The following is a 14,839-nucleotide window of genomic DNA, read 5'->3' as shown; positions in this document are numbered from 1 at the left end:
CACTTCCATCTCGCACTTGGCTGCTCCTTGATTGTACCTTGATTCTTGGGCGACGGGCAATCGCTCCGATAATCTCCATATCCGATACCACAACTGCCCCCGCTTGGACACGAGCCTCCACAACAGGTGAGCGTCTAGGCGCCTCCGGTCCGTAAACTCCATGGTTCATTCATCGCGCTTGCGCCTGACCGCTGGGACCGCCGCTCTCCTGGACCTTCAGTGTTCTGGTCCGATACGCTCGACGTTCTTGCTGCTCTTCGCCATCAGTTGGATCCTCGTTAATGACGCCAGCTTGTTCTCCGGCATCCCAGGGTGCTGTCAATGTAGTCACCGGCACTTTGCAACACTGGCTAGGGCCGCAAGATCTTTCATTTCCCACCGGCGCTCCTGTTGACGCTGATAATACGGTACCGGCACAAACGGCACCTGTGACCCCGTCTCCAGTACCTTCCGTCGCTGCTGAAGCGTCGGTCGACACACCACAAGGTTCCTCCGGTGATATTGCATCTTCTGCTGGGACCAACGAGAGTTTGATGACGCTTGGAGCCGCTACGGGGCGCGCAGTAGGAATCCTGCCAGATCCATTCCGGTGGTCGTATGATCCGACGTTGGTTGTTTCATCGACATCAAGCTGACGGCTGCTCTTCGCATCGTGATTCCTTTCTCTTCAGCTTCACTGGCGGCTTCTCTAGCGAGTAAACGTAATCGGAACGACGTACTGTAGCCGGCCACGCTCTAAGCGGAAGCCCATCCATGGTCACATCACCGGAATTCCGGTGGTCGTATGGTCCGACGTTGGTCGCTTGATCGCCATCCCGCTGACTGCCCCTGGCCTGCCTTGGCTCAGTCTCCTCGACAGCATTGGCGTCTGCGTTTGATAGTGCTGCATCACCTGGGGCTCAAACTGAGCGACATGCCCTGCCACACTTCTGGCCGCAATGCAAAACAATCGGAGTTCCGGTGGTCGTATGGTCCGACGTTCCATCGGACCGCCGCTCGACACACCTCGGTCGCATACTTCTCGGCATCACCGGCATCTGCAGTAGCTAGTTCTGCGTCGTCCGAGGGTTCAACGTCAAGTGCAGTAGTCAGGGAACGTGCTATGACTCGTCCTGCCTCACACCATCCCTACGTCGGAACTTCGGTGGTCGTAAAGGAAGCAGGTATGGTTGACCCAGCCTGAAGACCACGAATCGCTGCACCGCCAACGTCGGTCCCACCTTGACTTGCTTCGTTATCACTCGGAGATAGTGTAGCTGTGTCGACCGTGACTTCGCTGCCTTCTTTCCACAGTTCCATCCGGACTTTCCGGTGGTCGTAACCAATTCGGGCTTAGTTGCCTCTGTCTGCGGCTCGGGAACCACCGCACCAGAAACATCGGTGGTGCCTTCAGCTTCTTCCTATTTGGCGCGAGAAACCGTACCAGTGTTGACCGTGGTTCGTGGTGCTCTTACAGCAAATACTCGGTGGTCGTAACGTAAAGTCTGGGTGCCCCAGCCTCCACCCGACGACTCGCCGTGTTGCAATCGTGTCGCACCAATTCTCGTTGAGGGTTCCCACAGTTTTCGCGCAGGCTACAGCAGGTACTGCTGTCTTGAACGAGACTTACATGTCGGTCGTAGCTGTCCCAGATCCACTCGTATCTCCTCTTCATCATCAAATCCATACTTCGTCGCAAGCCGAGGTCCGGCGCACGGGCGCGAACTTTTTCCACGTTAATATCGGCGTCCGAAGCCTCGGTCACCCTCCGTTGAGCTTCATCCTTCTTCGTTTCATCTGAGGTGCCGACCGAGGCATTCTGACATGACACTCCATCGTGACTCGTTCACATCACATGTAATATGCAAATTCCAGTAATTTCCTTCGTCTGTCACTGCGAGCTGGATAGCCCTCGCAGGCAGTTCAATCATCATCTCCAGTAGCTTCTTTCGTCTGTCGTCGCGAGCTGGGTTACCCTCGCGAGCAGGTCAATCGTCGTTAACGTATGCAATTAGTCCTCGTCCGCGAGTTGGGCCACGTGCAAACAAATCATGCTGCCCTCGCAACGCGTACATGTCACCACCAAAACGAACGATGTTCGGCTGCGAACAGGTTCATAATCTCAAGTTCGTTCCACTTCGAAACCTCGGCCAGCCCGCCACCGAGAATCAGCACTCATGTCTTGGTTTACCTCGTTCCATGTAGGGCCAAATACGAGTGGTAGGCTTCAGTCGAGGTGTCGGTAGATACTCCAGCGCGTTCTCGGTGAGATTAATCTTGTTTGCGACATGCCCTGAAACAATCGTTCACGGTGTCATCACCTTCGCCAGACCCTTCTGCAACCATGGCATGCATGACCAAGATATAGGTCGCCTCCAGTAGCTGCTCGGGGTCATCGATCGCACTTACATCCGAATCATGGAATTCAGAGTCGGCGTCAGCGGTGGAGGCTCCGGCTTCAGTAGGAACGTCGTTAGGCCCTGGGTCGTGTACACCCCAGTCGACTTCGCTACTACACACCGCAGCCGGCGTTTCTCCTGGCTCCAGGCTGGACGCAGCGGTCCCTGTTGGCAGGACATCCGATGTAGTTGTCTTGGCCACTGCCGCCACGTCGCGGTCATCCTCCGAACCGTCGTTCGTCACGCTGTCACCATCACGCAGCTCATCACTGGCTCCCGATGCCTCAACCGAGGCGTATGTCGCTCCCTGGTCGGTGGAGTCAGCACCACTGTTCGGATTCACGGGCAGGCAACCCGCTCGGCTAGGCGGCGAATCTCCGGGTACGTCCGAGTCATCCGACGCGCTGGCCTCGTCGTCCGAACCATCGTTCGACCCACCAACACGATCCACATCGGTTGTATCAGCTCGAGCGACATCGACCGAGCCTCCACTGACCCTGGGGTCGTCGTCGTAGCCATGTACATCGGGTGACGAGTACTCATCATCCAACGGAGCTTGTTGACGGCCTTCTGGCCATGGCGGTGCATCCGGTGGCCTCGGCAGGATCTTTCGCGGCGTCGGGTAAGTTCGGCGCTCGACCGCAGGCGGCTGTTCAGCCAACCATTGCTCGTAGAGACGACGTTCTCTTCCTTGCAGAGTCTCATCACGACTCGTTGAATAGGCCAACACCTGCCACTCTTTGTACTTGTTAGAGTCCAACCTCGCGTAGCCGGTCTCTCGCGGTAGTTCACCATGCGGTACCCACAGCACCACGGAGTCATGCTTGGCGCACTATGCCGCTGTGGTCGTAATATTGGTGAGCCGTACCCACGTCGGCTGCCCCCGTCGAAACCTCGTTACGGTCGGCACGAGCTTGCCCGTGCGTCGTACCCACACATCGTACTCCGAACGAGGTAGCCGCTGGCGCGGCAGTCGAAACTGTCGCCACTCGCGACCGGGTACGTATAAATCCTCGGTCGGCCCACACGAAGGCTGCGTGCCGTAAGGTTCGTCATCTTCAACACTCTGCGACTTTAGCAGTGGTATCATGACCTCGTCCGGAAGGCGTGCGGTGCCATGAAATAGATCCAGCCGGATTCCAGCCGGGATCATGAAGTCCATCCCAAGGACCACATCCACTCCGGCACTGTGATCCATTATCCACATTTCAAATTCGTAGACCTGCTCCCACCCGAGGGTGATCTTGACGAGCGTCCGTCGCCGGGTCTTCATCACCCCTGGGTTGATGCCGCGGACTTCGAGACTTCGTCCGTGGTCTCGGACTTCTCGCACATGTAGCCGCTTGGCGAAGCTGGCAGAAATCACGGTAACATTCGCTCCAGTGTCAAGGAGTATCCTCATTCGCGCGTCGTCCACAGCGCCATTGACCAAAGCTCTCATTCGCTTCCTCTAGTCGTATCGTTGGGACGACCACCACCCCAGTCTCTCACCGGGCAGTAATTTCACCGCCCGAACGAGGCTCCGAGGTGGTCCCCAGACTTGTGATCAAAGCCTCGGTCGGGTGTCCATCACGTTCATCATCATCATCTTCATCAATACCAATCTCAACGAGACTTGCGTCTCGGTTCTCTCTATTTTCCGTCGGTTTCACACGTTCATTGTTCTTCAGGTCATCAGACCGTTTGCTTTCGCCCGTGAACGCGAACAGATAGTCCGCATCCACAGCAGGCTCAGCTAACTGTGGCAGCCCGATTGGGACCAACCCAGTTTCAGTTGACGGGCTGCCTAGTTTAAATGGCTTCCATACACAAGGCTTTGCAACTCTGGCGACAGATCCTTCTTGTCGGCCTTGGACTTCAGGAGCTTGGTGAGCTCATGGAGTGCTTCACACTTCCCAGCGTCGTGCACTTGTTTGCACAGTTTGCACCGCCGGTAGCAGAAGTGCACCGAGTGGGACGGGCTTCCGCACGCGGCACACGGTCCATACTGGCGTCGACCATCTCGTTCACGGTTGGACGGGCCTCCTCCGTTCCTGAAGCGTCGGTTATCAGACCGAGCGAACATTCCTTCGGCTGCGGCCCTGCGCTCAGCATTGTTAGAGGCAGCGACAAGTCGGGTAGACCCATCCGAGTCGAGATCAGCGTCTGAATCCTCGTCCAAGCGTTGGTCGTCCGAGTATTGGCGCTCATCCTCGAAGTAATCCTCGTTCGCCTCAGCATCACGTCGGGGGGCGTATAGAGTCTCGTTGCGTGCACCGACCGAGCCTCCGACGTTCCATTCCGCCATTACATCGGCAAGGGCATCGACCAAAGTCACCCTCGACCGGTGCGGTGACTCGTCACGTCGGTCACGGCGGCGGTCCTCGTCACGAAGATCGGTGCGGCGGTCATCGTCACGGTAACGTCGTTCGCGGCGGTCCTCGTCGCGGTAACGTCGTTCACGGCGGTAACCACTTCGAGAATCCTCGTTCGACCGCGCGTCGCGACGGCGTCTGTCATCTTGACTGCGGGAGCGGTGGAACGATGATTCGCGAGTCGACTTTTGGTCGCGGTGACGCAGAATGTCGTTGATCATGTCTTCGAGGACATGAATGCTCTTGACCCGAACGTGCCACAGACGGTCTTCTAAGTTTCGGTCATCACACGTAACTAAGAAGTGTTCGACGTGGTCCTTCGCGTCACGATCCCCGTGCTCAAACTGAACCCCGGCGTTGTGAGCGTAGCCGTTGAGCCGGTTGAGGTAGTCACATACATGCTCTTTGTTCTCTCGTTTGGCCGAGTAGTACCAAGCCTTTGCAGACTGGGAGAACTTCGAGCAGTAGTACTTAATGAATGCCTCGCACAGCTGTTTCCACGTGCGTCTCGTCTTGCGTGGAAGCTGGCGGCACCAATACAAAGCCCCATCTCTGAGCTTGAGTTCGAACGGCATGCACCACTCGTTGGGCGGTGCATGTGTCCCCCTCATCTCGTAGACGAACGTACGAAGCCACTGCATGGAGTGTTCGCTCTTGTCGCGCAAACCGTAGAACGACTTGATGTTGCAGAGAGGTAGGTACGTGGTAATCTCGAGCTTCGGGGTTGAGCTATGATTGTCAGTCGCGCTCCGTTCGCGCACCTGACGAGCCCATTCGTTTGGCAGGTCGCCCTCGTAACAGTCGGACCCGAGATCATCGTCACTGTCCGACGAGCCATCTCGGAGGTCATAACGGCGGCTGGACCGGCGACCGGTTGCCCCGCGCGTGCCAGGCGTTGCGTACGAAACCTCGGCCTCCCTAGCCAGACGTTCAGTACGGTCCGTAGATCGTGGGGTTACCATGTGCGAGTCTTGCATGTAAGGCGAAGCCTCGCTCGCCCTTGACTGCGAAGAATCCGTCATCCGTGGCTGCCTTCCGAGGGGTCGCTGGTAGCGGGACCTTGGAGGGGTCAACCGCTCCCGGGGTCGAACGAAGCTTCGTTGAGCCTCGGTCTGCCACCCCAAAGGCCTCACGTAACTTCTTCCTCCACTTGGTAAGCGCCATGGCGGCGGTGGTTGGCGTCCAGCTCGCGAGTGCAGGCTCCGTCGGGAGAATCTGGGGCTCGCACCCCATTGCACGCAGGAGGTCCACAGTGTTCTGAGCGGCCTGCCGAATGCTCGTTGAGTTGATCGGCGTTGCCAAAGCCCCTCCGAGGTCCATCCAGATGGCCTGACGGACCTGCTTCGGGGAGAACAACTGCATCCACTCACTTTTGGTCTTCATCAGCTCCAGGCATCGGCCTAGAACCTTGTTGGCCGCCGGAGTATCGCCGTTGAGGGGAGGACGAGTGCCAACCGGCTTGGAAGTTGCCCCTCTTACCGTCACCGAGGCTTTGAAACCCTCGGTCGCACCGCCATCCGCGTCGCAGGCGGGCTCGGGGCCCGGCATGTCGTTGAACGTTTCGGAGAGGTCGCGGGTGATCGACCTCGATCCTCCACTGCGGCCTGCCGACACAACCGCAGCTTCCGAAGTCTCGGACATCACAGTCCTGACATCCCAGTCATCATCTTCATCGTCTTCTCTGGCGTCCGAGGAATCAATCGCCGTCTCGTAGCTCGCCGAACGCTCGCCGATCGACTCCATCCGATCCGTCGCTGGGGTCGAGAACGAGCTTCCGGAGCGCACCGAAGCCTCGTTGTGCGTTCCGCTCGACTTGACCGGCGTCGCTGGTACCGCTGGCTTGACTTGACTCCCTTCGCCATCTTCTCTCTTCTTCTTCTCCTCCTCCTCTTCGCTCGTTGGGGGTAAAGACCTACAACAACCAATACACACAGAAGGTCACACCAATCCCGGGTCGCGGCACCAGTTGTGGTGTGGTAATTCCACTAAAATCCTCCTCTACCAAAAGGTATTAGAGACACCAACAACACGCAAACTGCAAAGGTAAGCGCTAAATGGATCAAAACCTGAAGACCAGGAACGATCCCTTACACCGGGTCGGTTGCAAGCGCCTCTGTGCACCTTAGGTTGTCTTCGGTCAACCCCAAAAACATGTACCACTAGACACGAGCTAAGGCTAGGATACTAAGTAGCGCTTTCGCGCAACCCCACTGCAGTCCAAGCCACACAAGGGTCAAGTCCGTCTACGGTAAGTCGCTAAGCTTAGCGTAGGGTCTGGATACACTCGGCTGCACGGGGTATGTCTGCCGGTGAGCATAAGGTGCATTGACAGAGTGTTCATCCTGGTAAGGCCAAGAGTGAGTAGGTGGCCGAGTGTTGGGAGGTATTAGAGACCTCTGTGTACAGTTGTACGTTTGACTGGGTGTGAGGCAAGGATGTATTTGACTTCTAGCCGAGGCTTCGATTGGCCTGGTACCCTTCCTTTCTGAGGGACCACAGAGGTTTAGTGCGAAAGCACGTATTACACATTGCGTCATAGCCGTGGCTCGTGGCTAATGGTGCTCTTATATTTTAACGAAGGGTAAACCTACCTGACCCGCAACACACAGGGAGGCACATTCCAGCCCGTATAAGGGATCGGACCTGGTCTTCAGGTTTATTATCCCGACAATCTATCGCCGACTCTTCGGAGACGGCGTGTGTTGTTGATAGGGCTCGTCCTAGAGACTTCGGTTGATTGGGCGAGGACTCGTAAACTCGTGTTTTCCTACACGACAACTGGTGCCGCGACCCAGGACTGGTGTGACCGATTGTGTGTTGTGGTCTGTGTAGGTTTTGCCCAACGAGCATTGAGGAGAGAAGAAGAAGTGAAGAAGAGAAGAAGAAACAAGAACAAGAACAAGATGGCGAAAGGATCCAAGTCAGCGGTACCAGCTACGCCGGTGAAGTCGGGACGAGGATCGCCGAAGGTTCGTCAACGATCGCGAGTGACTTAACGTCTCGGTTGTCGACGATCTCCGAAAGGTCGGTCAGTTTCGAAGAGTCGGTCGACGAAGATTCGGACGCCAAGGATGACATGATGATGGACTATGATGACCTGGAGGAGAAGACTCCAGCGACGACGCAGGAGTTCGGAGATGAAGAAGATGCGATGCTGTCCGTGGGACGTAGCGGAGGCTCGCGCTCCTTGTCCCGGAACCTCGTCGCAGAATTTGATGAAGTGGCGAAACCCGACCATGCGGATGACGACTTTGAGAATGGCACCGAGACCTCGGCTTCGAGGGCTCTGGTGCAGGTTACTAAGGGTCCTCAAGAATCCCGCGGAAGTCGGCCCGCTCTGAAAAGTAGCACTCCAGCTGCGAACAAGGTGCTCGGCAGAATGCTCGAGCAGATGGTGGAGTCGAGCGAGTGGATATGGCAGTTCAATCCCGAGATGACGCGTCAAGCGACTTGGGCTGAGCTGAAGGAGGAGTTGCAACACCCCGTTGAGTCGACCTCGGTTACTCAGGTGGCCGAGGACACGGTGTCTCTCCTACGAGCGATGGGCTACGAGCCAAGGACTCGTCCGTCCGAAGTCTCGATCAAGAGTTGGACGCCGGGTCTCGCCGGCAAGGAGCTACATAAGGGGAAGAGGAAGCTTCGCCTGAGCTTCGGGGAGTTGGACCTGACTCTGGGACGCCCCCCGAGTGCTCGCCCCGCGAGGGAGCAAGCTGATCCTTCGAAGATCCCACTGCCGCAGACACCCAACAAGTCCGCCGAGCGGTCAAACCAAAGCCAAGCGACGGACGGAGTGTTCTCCGCCAAGACCGAAGGTTCGTCGTACTTCCAAGACTTGCACATGGTGACTCCTAGGTCGGCGAGTCGATCCGACCGTATTGCGCGTGAGTCCGAAGGTTCGCGACGCGAGCGGAGCACGCAACGAAGCTCCACGCGACGCTCAAGCCGCCGGTTTACACCGCGCGATGACTCCTCGTCCGACGAGGACGACAATGACAACATCGACTATGAAGATGGGTTTGACAGCCCGAGCGATGAGTTGCCCCGTCAAGTGCGTGAAGTGAGCGAGATGGAGCGACTGAGTTCGGCTCCTCGGCTCGAGATCACCACACACCGACCGCTTGCGCAGATCAAGAATTTCTCAGGAGCCCGCAATCGGAGTGAAAACTCTATGCAGTGGCTCCGAGATTTCGTCTATGAGATGAAGGGAACGCACACTCCGCCTAACGAGTGGTGCATGGCTTTCGAGCTGAGCCTTCGGGACGGTGCCCTTCACTGGTACCGTCAACTCCCGAAGAGGACGAAGCGTCAGTGGAAGCGACTGAGCGATGCGTTTATCAAGTATTACTGCTTGCAGTTCAGCCAGTCCGCGAAGGCTCGCTACTACTCTGCAAAGCGCGAGTCCTCGGAACACCTTTGTGACTACCTCAACCGACTGAATGGTTACGCTCGTAATGCTGGCCTTCAGTTCGAGAGTGGTGGTCGCGATGCGAAGGACCATGTACAGCGGTTCCTCGAGACGTGCGGTGACCGAGGCCTCGAACGCCGGCTTTGCCACGTCCGGGTGAAGGGCATTCACGAACTCGAGGACATGATCAACGACATCTTGAAGTCTGAAGAGCGTGGGTAGTCGCGCGAGACCTCGTCTCACCACTCGCGTAGTCGAGACCAACCGCGTCGTCGTGATGACCGTCGCCACGAAGCTTCGCGTGACAGTTACCGTCGCGACCGCGACCGTGGTTACGAACGTCGCCGCGAAGACTCTCGCCGCCGTGATGACTCGCGCCATGTTCCGCGCATTTCGCTAGCTGAAGCTTCGCTGTCAGACTTGGTCGCTGAACTGCAAGTCCGCGGTACCAAGGGTGGTAGAGCCGAGCGCTCGTCGCCACGCCGTACCCCGTACAGCGACAGCGAGAGTGACGCCAGTGATTATCATTACTCCGAGAGCGATCCGAGTGATGGTGGCTACAGTGACATTAGCAGCTCTGGTGAGGAAGGAGCTCACGTCGCTGCTGCCAATGAGCGCGAGCGACGCCAAGCAGCTGAAGGAACGTACGCGCGCCCTGACCAACGTCAACGCAAGGGTGGTGAACCCGGCCGAGACAACCGTGATGGTCGTCCGCGTCAGTACGAACCGTGCGCAGCTTGTGGTGGAGCCGGGCATTCGGCTCACTACTCCTACCGCCGCTGCCGACTGTGCCAGCAGGTGCATGACATCGGCAAGCGCGAAGCACGTCAAGCCCTCACTTCGTTCATCAAAACGAAGGCCGAGAAGAAGGACCTCTCGCCAGTGCTCCAAAGCCTAGTCTTCGGTGGCAATTTAAACTAGGCAGCCCGCCAACTGAAACTGGGTTGGTCCCAATCGGGCTGCCACAGTTAGCTGAGCCCGCGATTGATGCAGACTGTGTCTACGCATTCGTGGGCGAAAGTAAACGGCCGAACGACAAGGACAAGGAATGTGTGAAAACGACGGAAAATGAAAAGGAGAGAGGGGCAACCCTCGGTGGAGGAGTAACAAGTGAAATGAATGATGATGAAGATGATGAAGATGGCACCGAGGCTTGGGTCTCAAGTGCGGTGCAAGAAGGACACCCTGGCCGAACGCCCAGTGGGGTGACGAAGTTACTCCCAGGCGAGAGGCTGGGGTGGTGGTCCGCGCAGAAGTTCGACAAGAGAGCTCGGATGAGAGCTCTGGTCAAGGGCGCGGTAAATGACACGCGAACGAGGATTCTATTGGACACTGGCGCGAATGTTAGTGTGGTCTCCGAACGGTTCGCGAAGCAGTTGCGGTTGCGTGATATCCAAGGTCACGGCCGCTGTATGGAGGTTAAGGGTTTTACGAAAGGAACCGTGACAACCGAGAGACGAACTCTCGTGAAAGTAACCCTCGGCTGGAGCAGAGTGTACGAATTCGAATTGTGGATTATGGATCATGGTGCTGGCGTGGATGTAGTCCTCGGCACCGACTCCATGATTCCTGCAGGAGTGCGCTTGGACTTGTTCCACGCGACCGCGAGGTTGCCGGACGAGGTGAGTATTCCACTCATTAAGACGCTGAACATGCTGAATGACCAAGGTGAAGAAGGCCTGCACGTCAACGGTGGTCCGTCCGAGGACCTAATCATTGAGAGCCGAGAGTTCGCAGAGTACAGAGTACCGAGGCGTCAACCACCTCTGGATACACACGAGGTGTGGGTACGTCGCACGAAGTCTCTGTTGCCTACGGTAACGAAGTTTCGGCGAGGCAAGGTCGAGAGAGTGCGGTTGACGAACGTGTCGAAACGTTTTACGGTTTGCCGTGCTCACTCACCTATGCTAATGTGGGTACCGATCGGAGATCTCCCGAAGTCTGAAGGTTATGTTCGACTCAGTTCGGAACGATACGAGGACTGGCAGAAGTTGGCGTATGACGGAAGTCGGGATGAAACGGTGTTCAAGCGTGAGTGTGATGCATATGCGGATTGGCTGGCCTCTCAGCCTTCGGCTGTGGAGCGACCGGAATATGCAGTGCCGGCCGGAGTGTTATCCCGGCCACCCGAAGCCTCCCAGACGCACGGCCGCCAGCTGAGTTGTGCCGAGTAGTGGGAACGTGAAATCGCTAAGCGTGAGGAGCAGGAGCAACTCGCCACCGACGGCTCACCAGTGGGTGATGATCCGGTGGCGCTCCCTCCCGTGCACGTGGAAGCCGATGACACTAGTACCGAAGGTTGAATCGAGTCTGAGAGTGAAGGAGCTTCGGATGTTAGCACCGATGACGACGCCTCGGACCTAGGGGTGATAGCGAGCCAAGTTCCAGCCGAACCCTCTGACGTAACGGAAGACCGTTCAGACTGGGGTGACAGTGAACAGTCCCCGGGGTCCGGGGGGGAAATTCTGCTCTGTTTAATGGTTTAGAGGCTGTCAGGCCTCTCCTATAGCTAATCCCTAAGGTCTATACAAATATCAAGTGTGGACCGAGCTTTCGAGCTGATCCTACAACCGGACGAAACTTCGTCCTAAATCCGAACTCCTAATGGGCATAAAGTGTACCCACAATGAAACTTCGGAGGCCTCGGCAGGCGGTTTATTTTGACCCGCCGAGACCCTCCTGTCACTCCGTAGTCTCTATCAATCTTCTGGGCACTAACGCGCGGGGAATGTGACCGACCAATCAGAGCCCTCGGTCAGCCATCTCTCGCAAGCTCAAGGCAGTTAGACCTCGGCCGGAACTCGCCCGGCCGCAGTCATTTCCCGATCTCACAGCACGGCACGGCAACGCCTACACACTGGATATACCGTCTAGTATGCGCCTCCATCCGACGTTCTACGTCGGACGGCTGAAGCCATACCTGCAGCACGAGCCACCTAGCTCGGCTGAACCGAAGCAGAAGACTCGGCGGAAGCCATCGTCCTCTCCAGCGCGACTTCGCGCTGGAGCAGCGGGTCGGGCTAATGGTCCAGCTCGGCCGGAACGATCGAGGCGGTCTGGGAGGCCGCCGCAACCTGAGGATACTTCAGAGCGCCGATCCCAGCGCTCTGAAACTACTCCACGACCGGAACTCGGTCGTGGGGAGACGCGAGATCAGGGTCAACACCAAGTTGACCACACACGGGGCGTGTTTCCACCACCACCGCCGCCGATTCGTGATGCACACGGCTCAACTCGATGGATTGTTGAGCGGATTGTTGATCACAGTATCCCGAGAACGAATAGGCAACCAGTTCGTTTTCGTATCCGTTGGAGAGGATTCCCTCCCAACCAAGATACATGGGAGCCGCGGAACGTCTTGCTCGAAGACGTCCCGGACATGGTGATGGCGTACGAAGTCCACCATGCGCTGCACCCTGGAACGTAATGCGAGCGCTGTTGTTAACAGCAGCGCCCGAAGACACTTCCAGGGCAGGCATAGGTACCTGCCCCCGTGGCAGCGACGCGCTTCGCACGTTGCCGCGCATGCTACTCAGCAGCAGAGAGGTTCTCCGCTGCTGCGCCAGCGGTCTTCAGCTTCGACGCGCTCGTTCCATTACGAGCGCGCTCTCTTCAACGTCACGCATTGACTAAGTGGTTAATGGTGGTTGACGTGCCGAGACCGGCACGTCTAACCTTGACGGGGGGATGGTGGAACGGGGTTACACGCACAAGTGGCTACAGTCACTTGTTACTCTAACAGATGCGATGTCTGTTAGAGGTTTGAACACTTCCTCGACCTTGGTGTAAGGTACACCAATGGCTACATACATTTACGACGACCACGACGGGTGGTCCATACACATTTAGGATTCCTATTGGCTGAAAGCAGCATCTTTTAGCCAATGAGTGACTTGCATGTTAGCAGAATCCTGCCAACCAGCCGTTGGCAGATTCCTAGTTTATAATATTACATTTAGAGGAAGACAGAAACATAAAACAAAATAGCAGTTCTCATCTTTTACCAAAACACGCTACTTGGAGTCTTTATCTTGTTTAAAGTATACTCGTGGATCTCGAGTATACTTAACTCAAGTAAAAGAAACCTACGCTTCCTCATACACGTGCGCATACGTGTAAGCCGTAGTAGTGAGCCAAGGTATGCCCATTACAGCAGGTGCTGTGTACGTTTCCGTACATTGTACAGGACATGAAAAAAACACATCAACTTCGTGGCGTGCTGGAAGGTTGGTACATTTTGTAGTGCGAGAAATTGAGCATCCTCCGCATCGCTCATTGTAAAGTCACAGCGAATAGAAATCCCTCGAAGACTGCGCACTAACTCCACAAAAGCCCTGAAGCACTCCGTGTACTCATGCTCGGTGCGGCGACTCACCACGAAGAAAGCTCCGACTTGGTATCTCCTGGCTTGGTCGGTGAACCCGCAGGTTATCACGGGGTACCCAATATCACTCAGCTTAAAGGTTGCGTCAGCATGGAACAGGACACGAGCGTCACCCGTACTGAAGCGAATACAACTGTCGAGTATTGCTAGTGAAGTCACGCCGACAATAAACGGGTCATCGTCATCTCCCGAGCCAACATAAGTCATGCCATCGACGTCCAGTTTTGCACTAAACACAAATGCCGTTTCTGGTGGGCTCTCGGGTTTGTAGCAGCGCGATTGGGCCAGTCTGTGAATTGCTTGGATAGAGTTCTTGGGCCCTTGTTCTTTTCGGATACGTTTTAGGGCGTTCTGAACCTGAGAAAGCGTAGGTCACCCTCCCCGCGACGGTCGAATGTTGACCTGTTTCTTCAGATGGACCTCGATAACCCGGGGTGGCAGTCCAACCTCATCTTGGGTAGCGATAAACGCTTACATAGGGCGAGTGACGAGGGGAGTGTGTTGTTCGCTGCACGTGAGCAATCCTCTCACGTGGTTGTTCGAGTTCACAAGTACACGCCACTTATCTTGTCCCTTGCAATGGAATACCTTCCACACAACTCCACACTTGCCAAACCTTATACAGGTTTTGCTTGAGCACTTCAGTCGACGCTCTATCATCGTGTGCTTTTCGCCACAGATGCGGCAGACATCGAAGTCCACTTTGTGAAACACGGCGGTACAACACATGAGCTGATCACGGTAGCTATCATAGTCATCCGCGCTGTCAAGAAGAGAGAGCTGTATCCACGTAGACATCCTCGCAACAAGAAGAAAGTAGAAGCCTGTGAGTTTGCAGTATAAGCGTTTGAGTTAGTTGTGTATGTACAACCGATCACTGCGGGGTCCTAGCAATCCAGTCACTCGGATAAGAAGCCGAGTCAATTCAGCCGCCCCGCAATTTTGCCGTCCGGCTAAGAGGCCGGGGTAAATCCGCCGGCCGGCCGTTATACTTCGAACCATCTTATTATAATCTAGCCAGGGTTACATATTCCATCCCCCACAATATGGTTGCTCCCCAAAGTTGTATATTTTGCACCACAAATCTGTATAGTTACGCACCCTCCTCTTATCATACGCGTACGGTAGAGTGATTAGCAACTTGGTGAGATGGTACACATTGAGCCGGTACACATTGAGACGATACACGTTGAGACGGTACAACTAATTTTTGTGTGAGCGATTTGTTGGAGTTCAAATCGCGTTTGGACGCGACGTTATTTGGTACAGATAGGCGGATTGGTTGGGGTTTGGCGCTATGGAATTTGAATTAGTGTAG

The 14,839-nt window shown here is 56.1% G+C and overlaps 3 protein-coding genes across 3 annotated transcripts; 1 reads left to right on the top strand and 2 right to left on the bottom strand.

The window, feature by feature from the left end:
- Positions 1 to 757: 757 nt before the first annotated feature.
- PHYSODRAFT_321217 (hypothetical protein) lies at positions 758 to 7,073 on the bottom strand (the record flags this gene model as incomplete). Its single annotated transcript, XM_009516381.1, has 11 exons — positions 758 to 904; positions 979 to 1,052; positions 1,133 to 1,400; positions 1,610 to 1,798; positions 1,875 to 1,955; positions 2,290 to 3,210; positions 3,280 to 3,730; positions 3,870 to 4,117; positions 4,189 to 5,590; positions 5,670 to 6,644; positions 7,027 to 7,073. 11 exons carry the CDS (start codon positions 7,071 to 7,073, stop codon positions 758 to 760), a joined length of 4,803 nt encoding a protein of 1,600 aa, XP_009514676.1.
- A 735-nt stretch (positions 7,074 to 7,808) lies between these two features.
- Positions 7,809 to 10,058, top strand: PHYSODRAFT_246157 (hypothetical protein; the record flags this gene model as incomplete). The annotated part of the gene is made up of 2 exons (XM_009516380.1): positions 7,809 to 9,355; positions 9,392 to 10,058. The coding sequence occupies 2 exons, from the start codon at positions 7,809 to 7,811 to the stop codon at positions 10,056 to 10,058; spliced, it is 2,214 nt and encodes a 737-aa protein (XP_009514675.1).
- A 3,226-nt stretch (positions 10,059 to 13,284) lies between these two features.
- PHYSODRAFT_476640 (hypothetical protein) lies at positions 13,285 to 13,764 on the bottom strand (the record flags this gene model as incomplete). The annotated part of the gene is made up of 1 exon (XM_009516379.1): positions 13,285 to 13,764. A coding segment is annotated over one exon (480 nt), but the record flags the coding sequence as incomplete, so codon positions are not given.
- Positions 13,765 to 14,839: the final 1,075 nt, after the last annotated feature.

The sequence above is a fragment of the Phytophthora sojae genome (genome assembly GCF_000149755.1).
Source record: "Phytophthora sojae unplaced genomic scaffold PHYSOscaffold_1, whole genome shotgun sequence".
Lineage (NCBI taxonomy): Eukaryota > Oomycota > Peronosporomycetes > Peronosporales > Peronosporaceae > Phytophthora > Phytophthora sojae.
The sequence above is the reverse complement of the archived record's forward strand: the minus strand, read 5'-3'. Positions and strand labels throughout refer to the sequence as shown.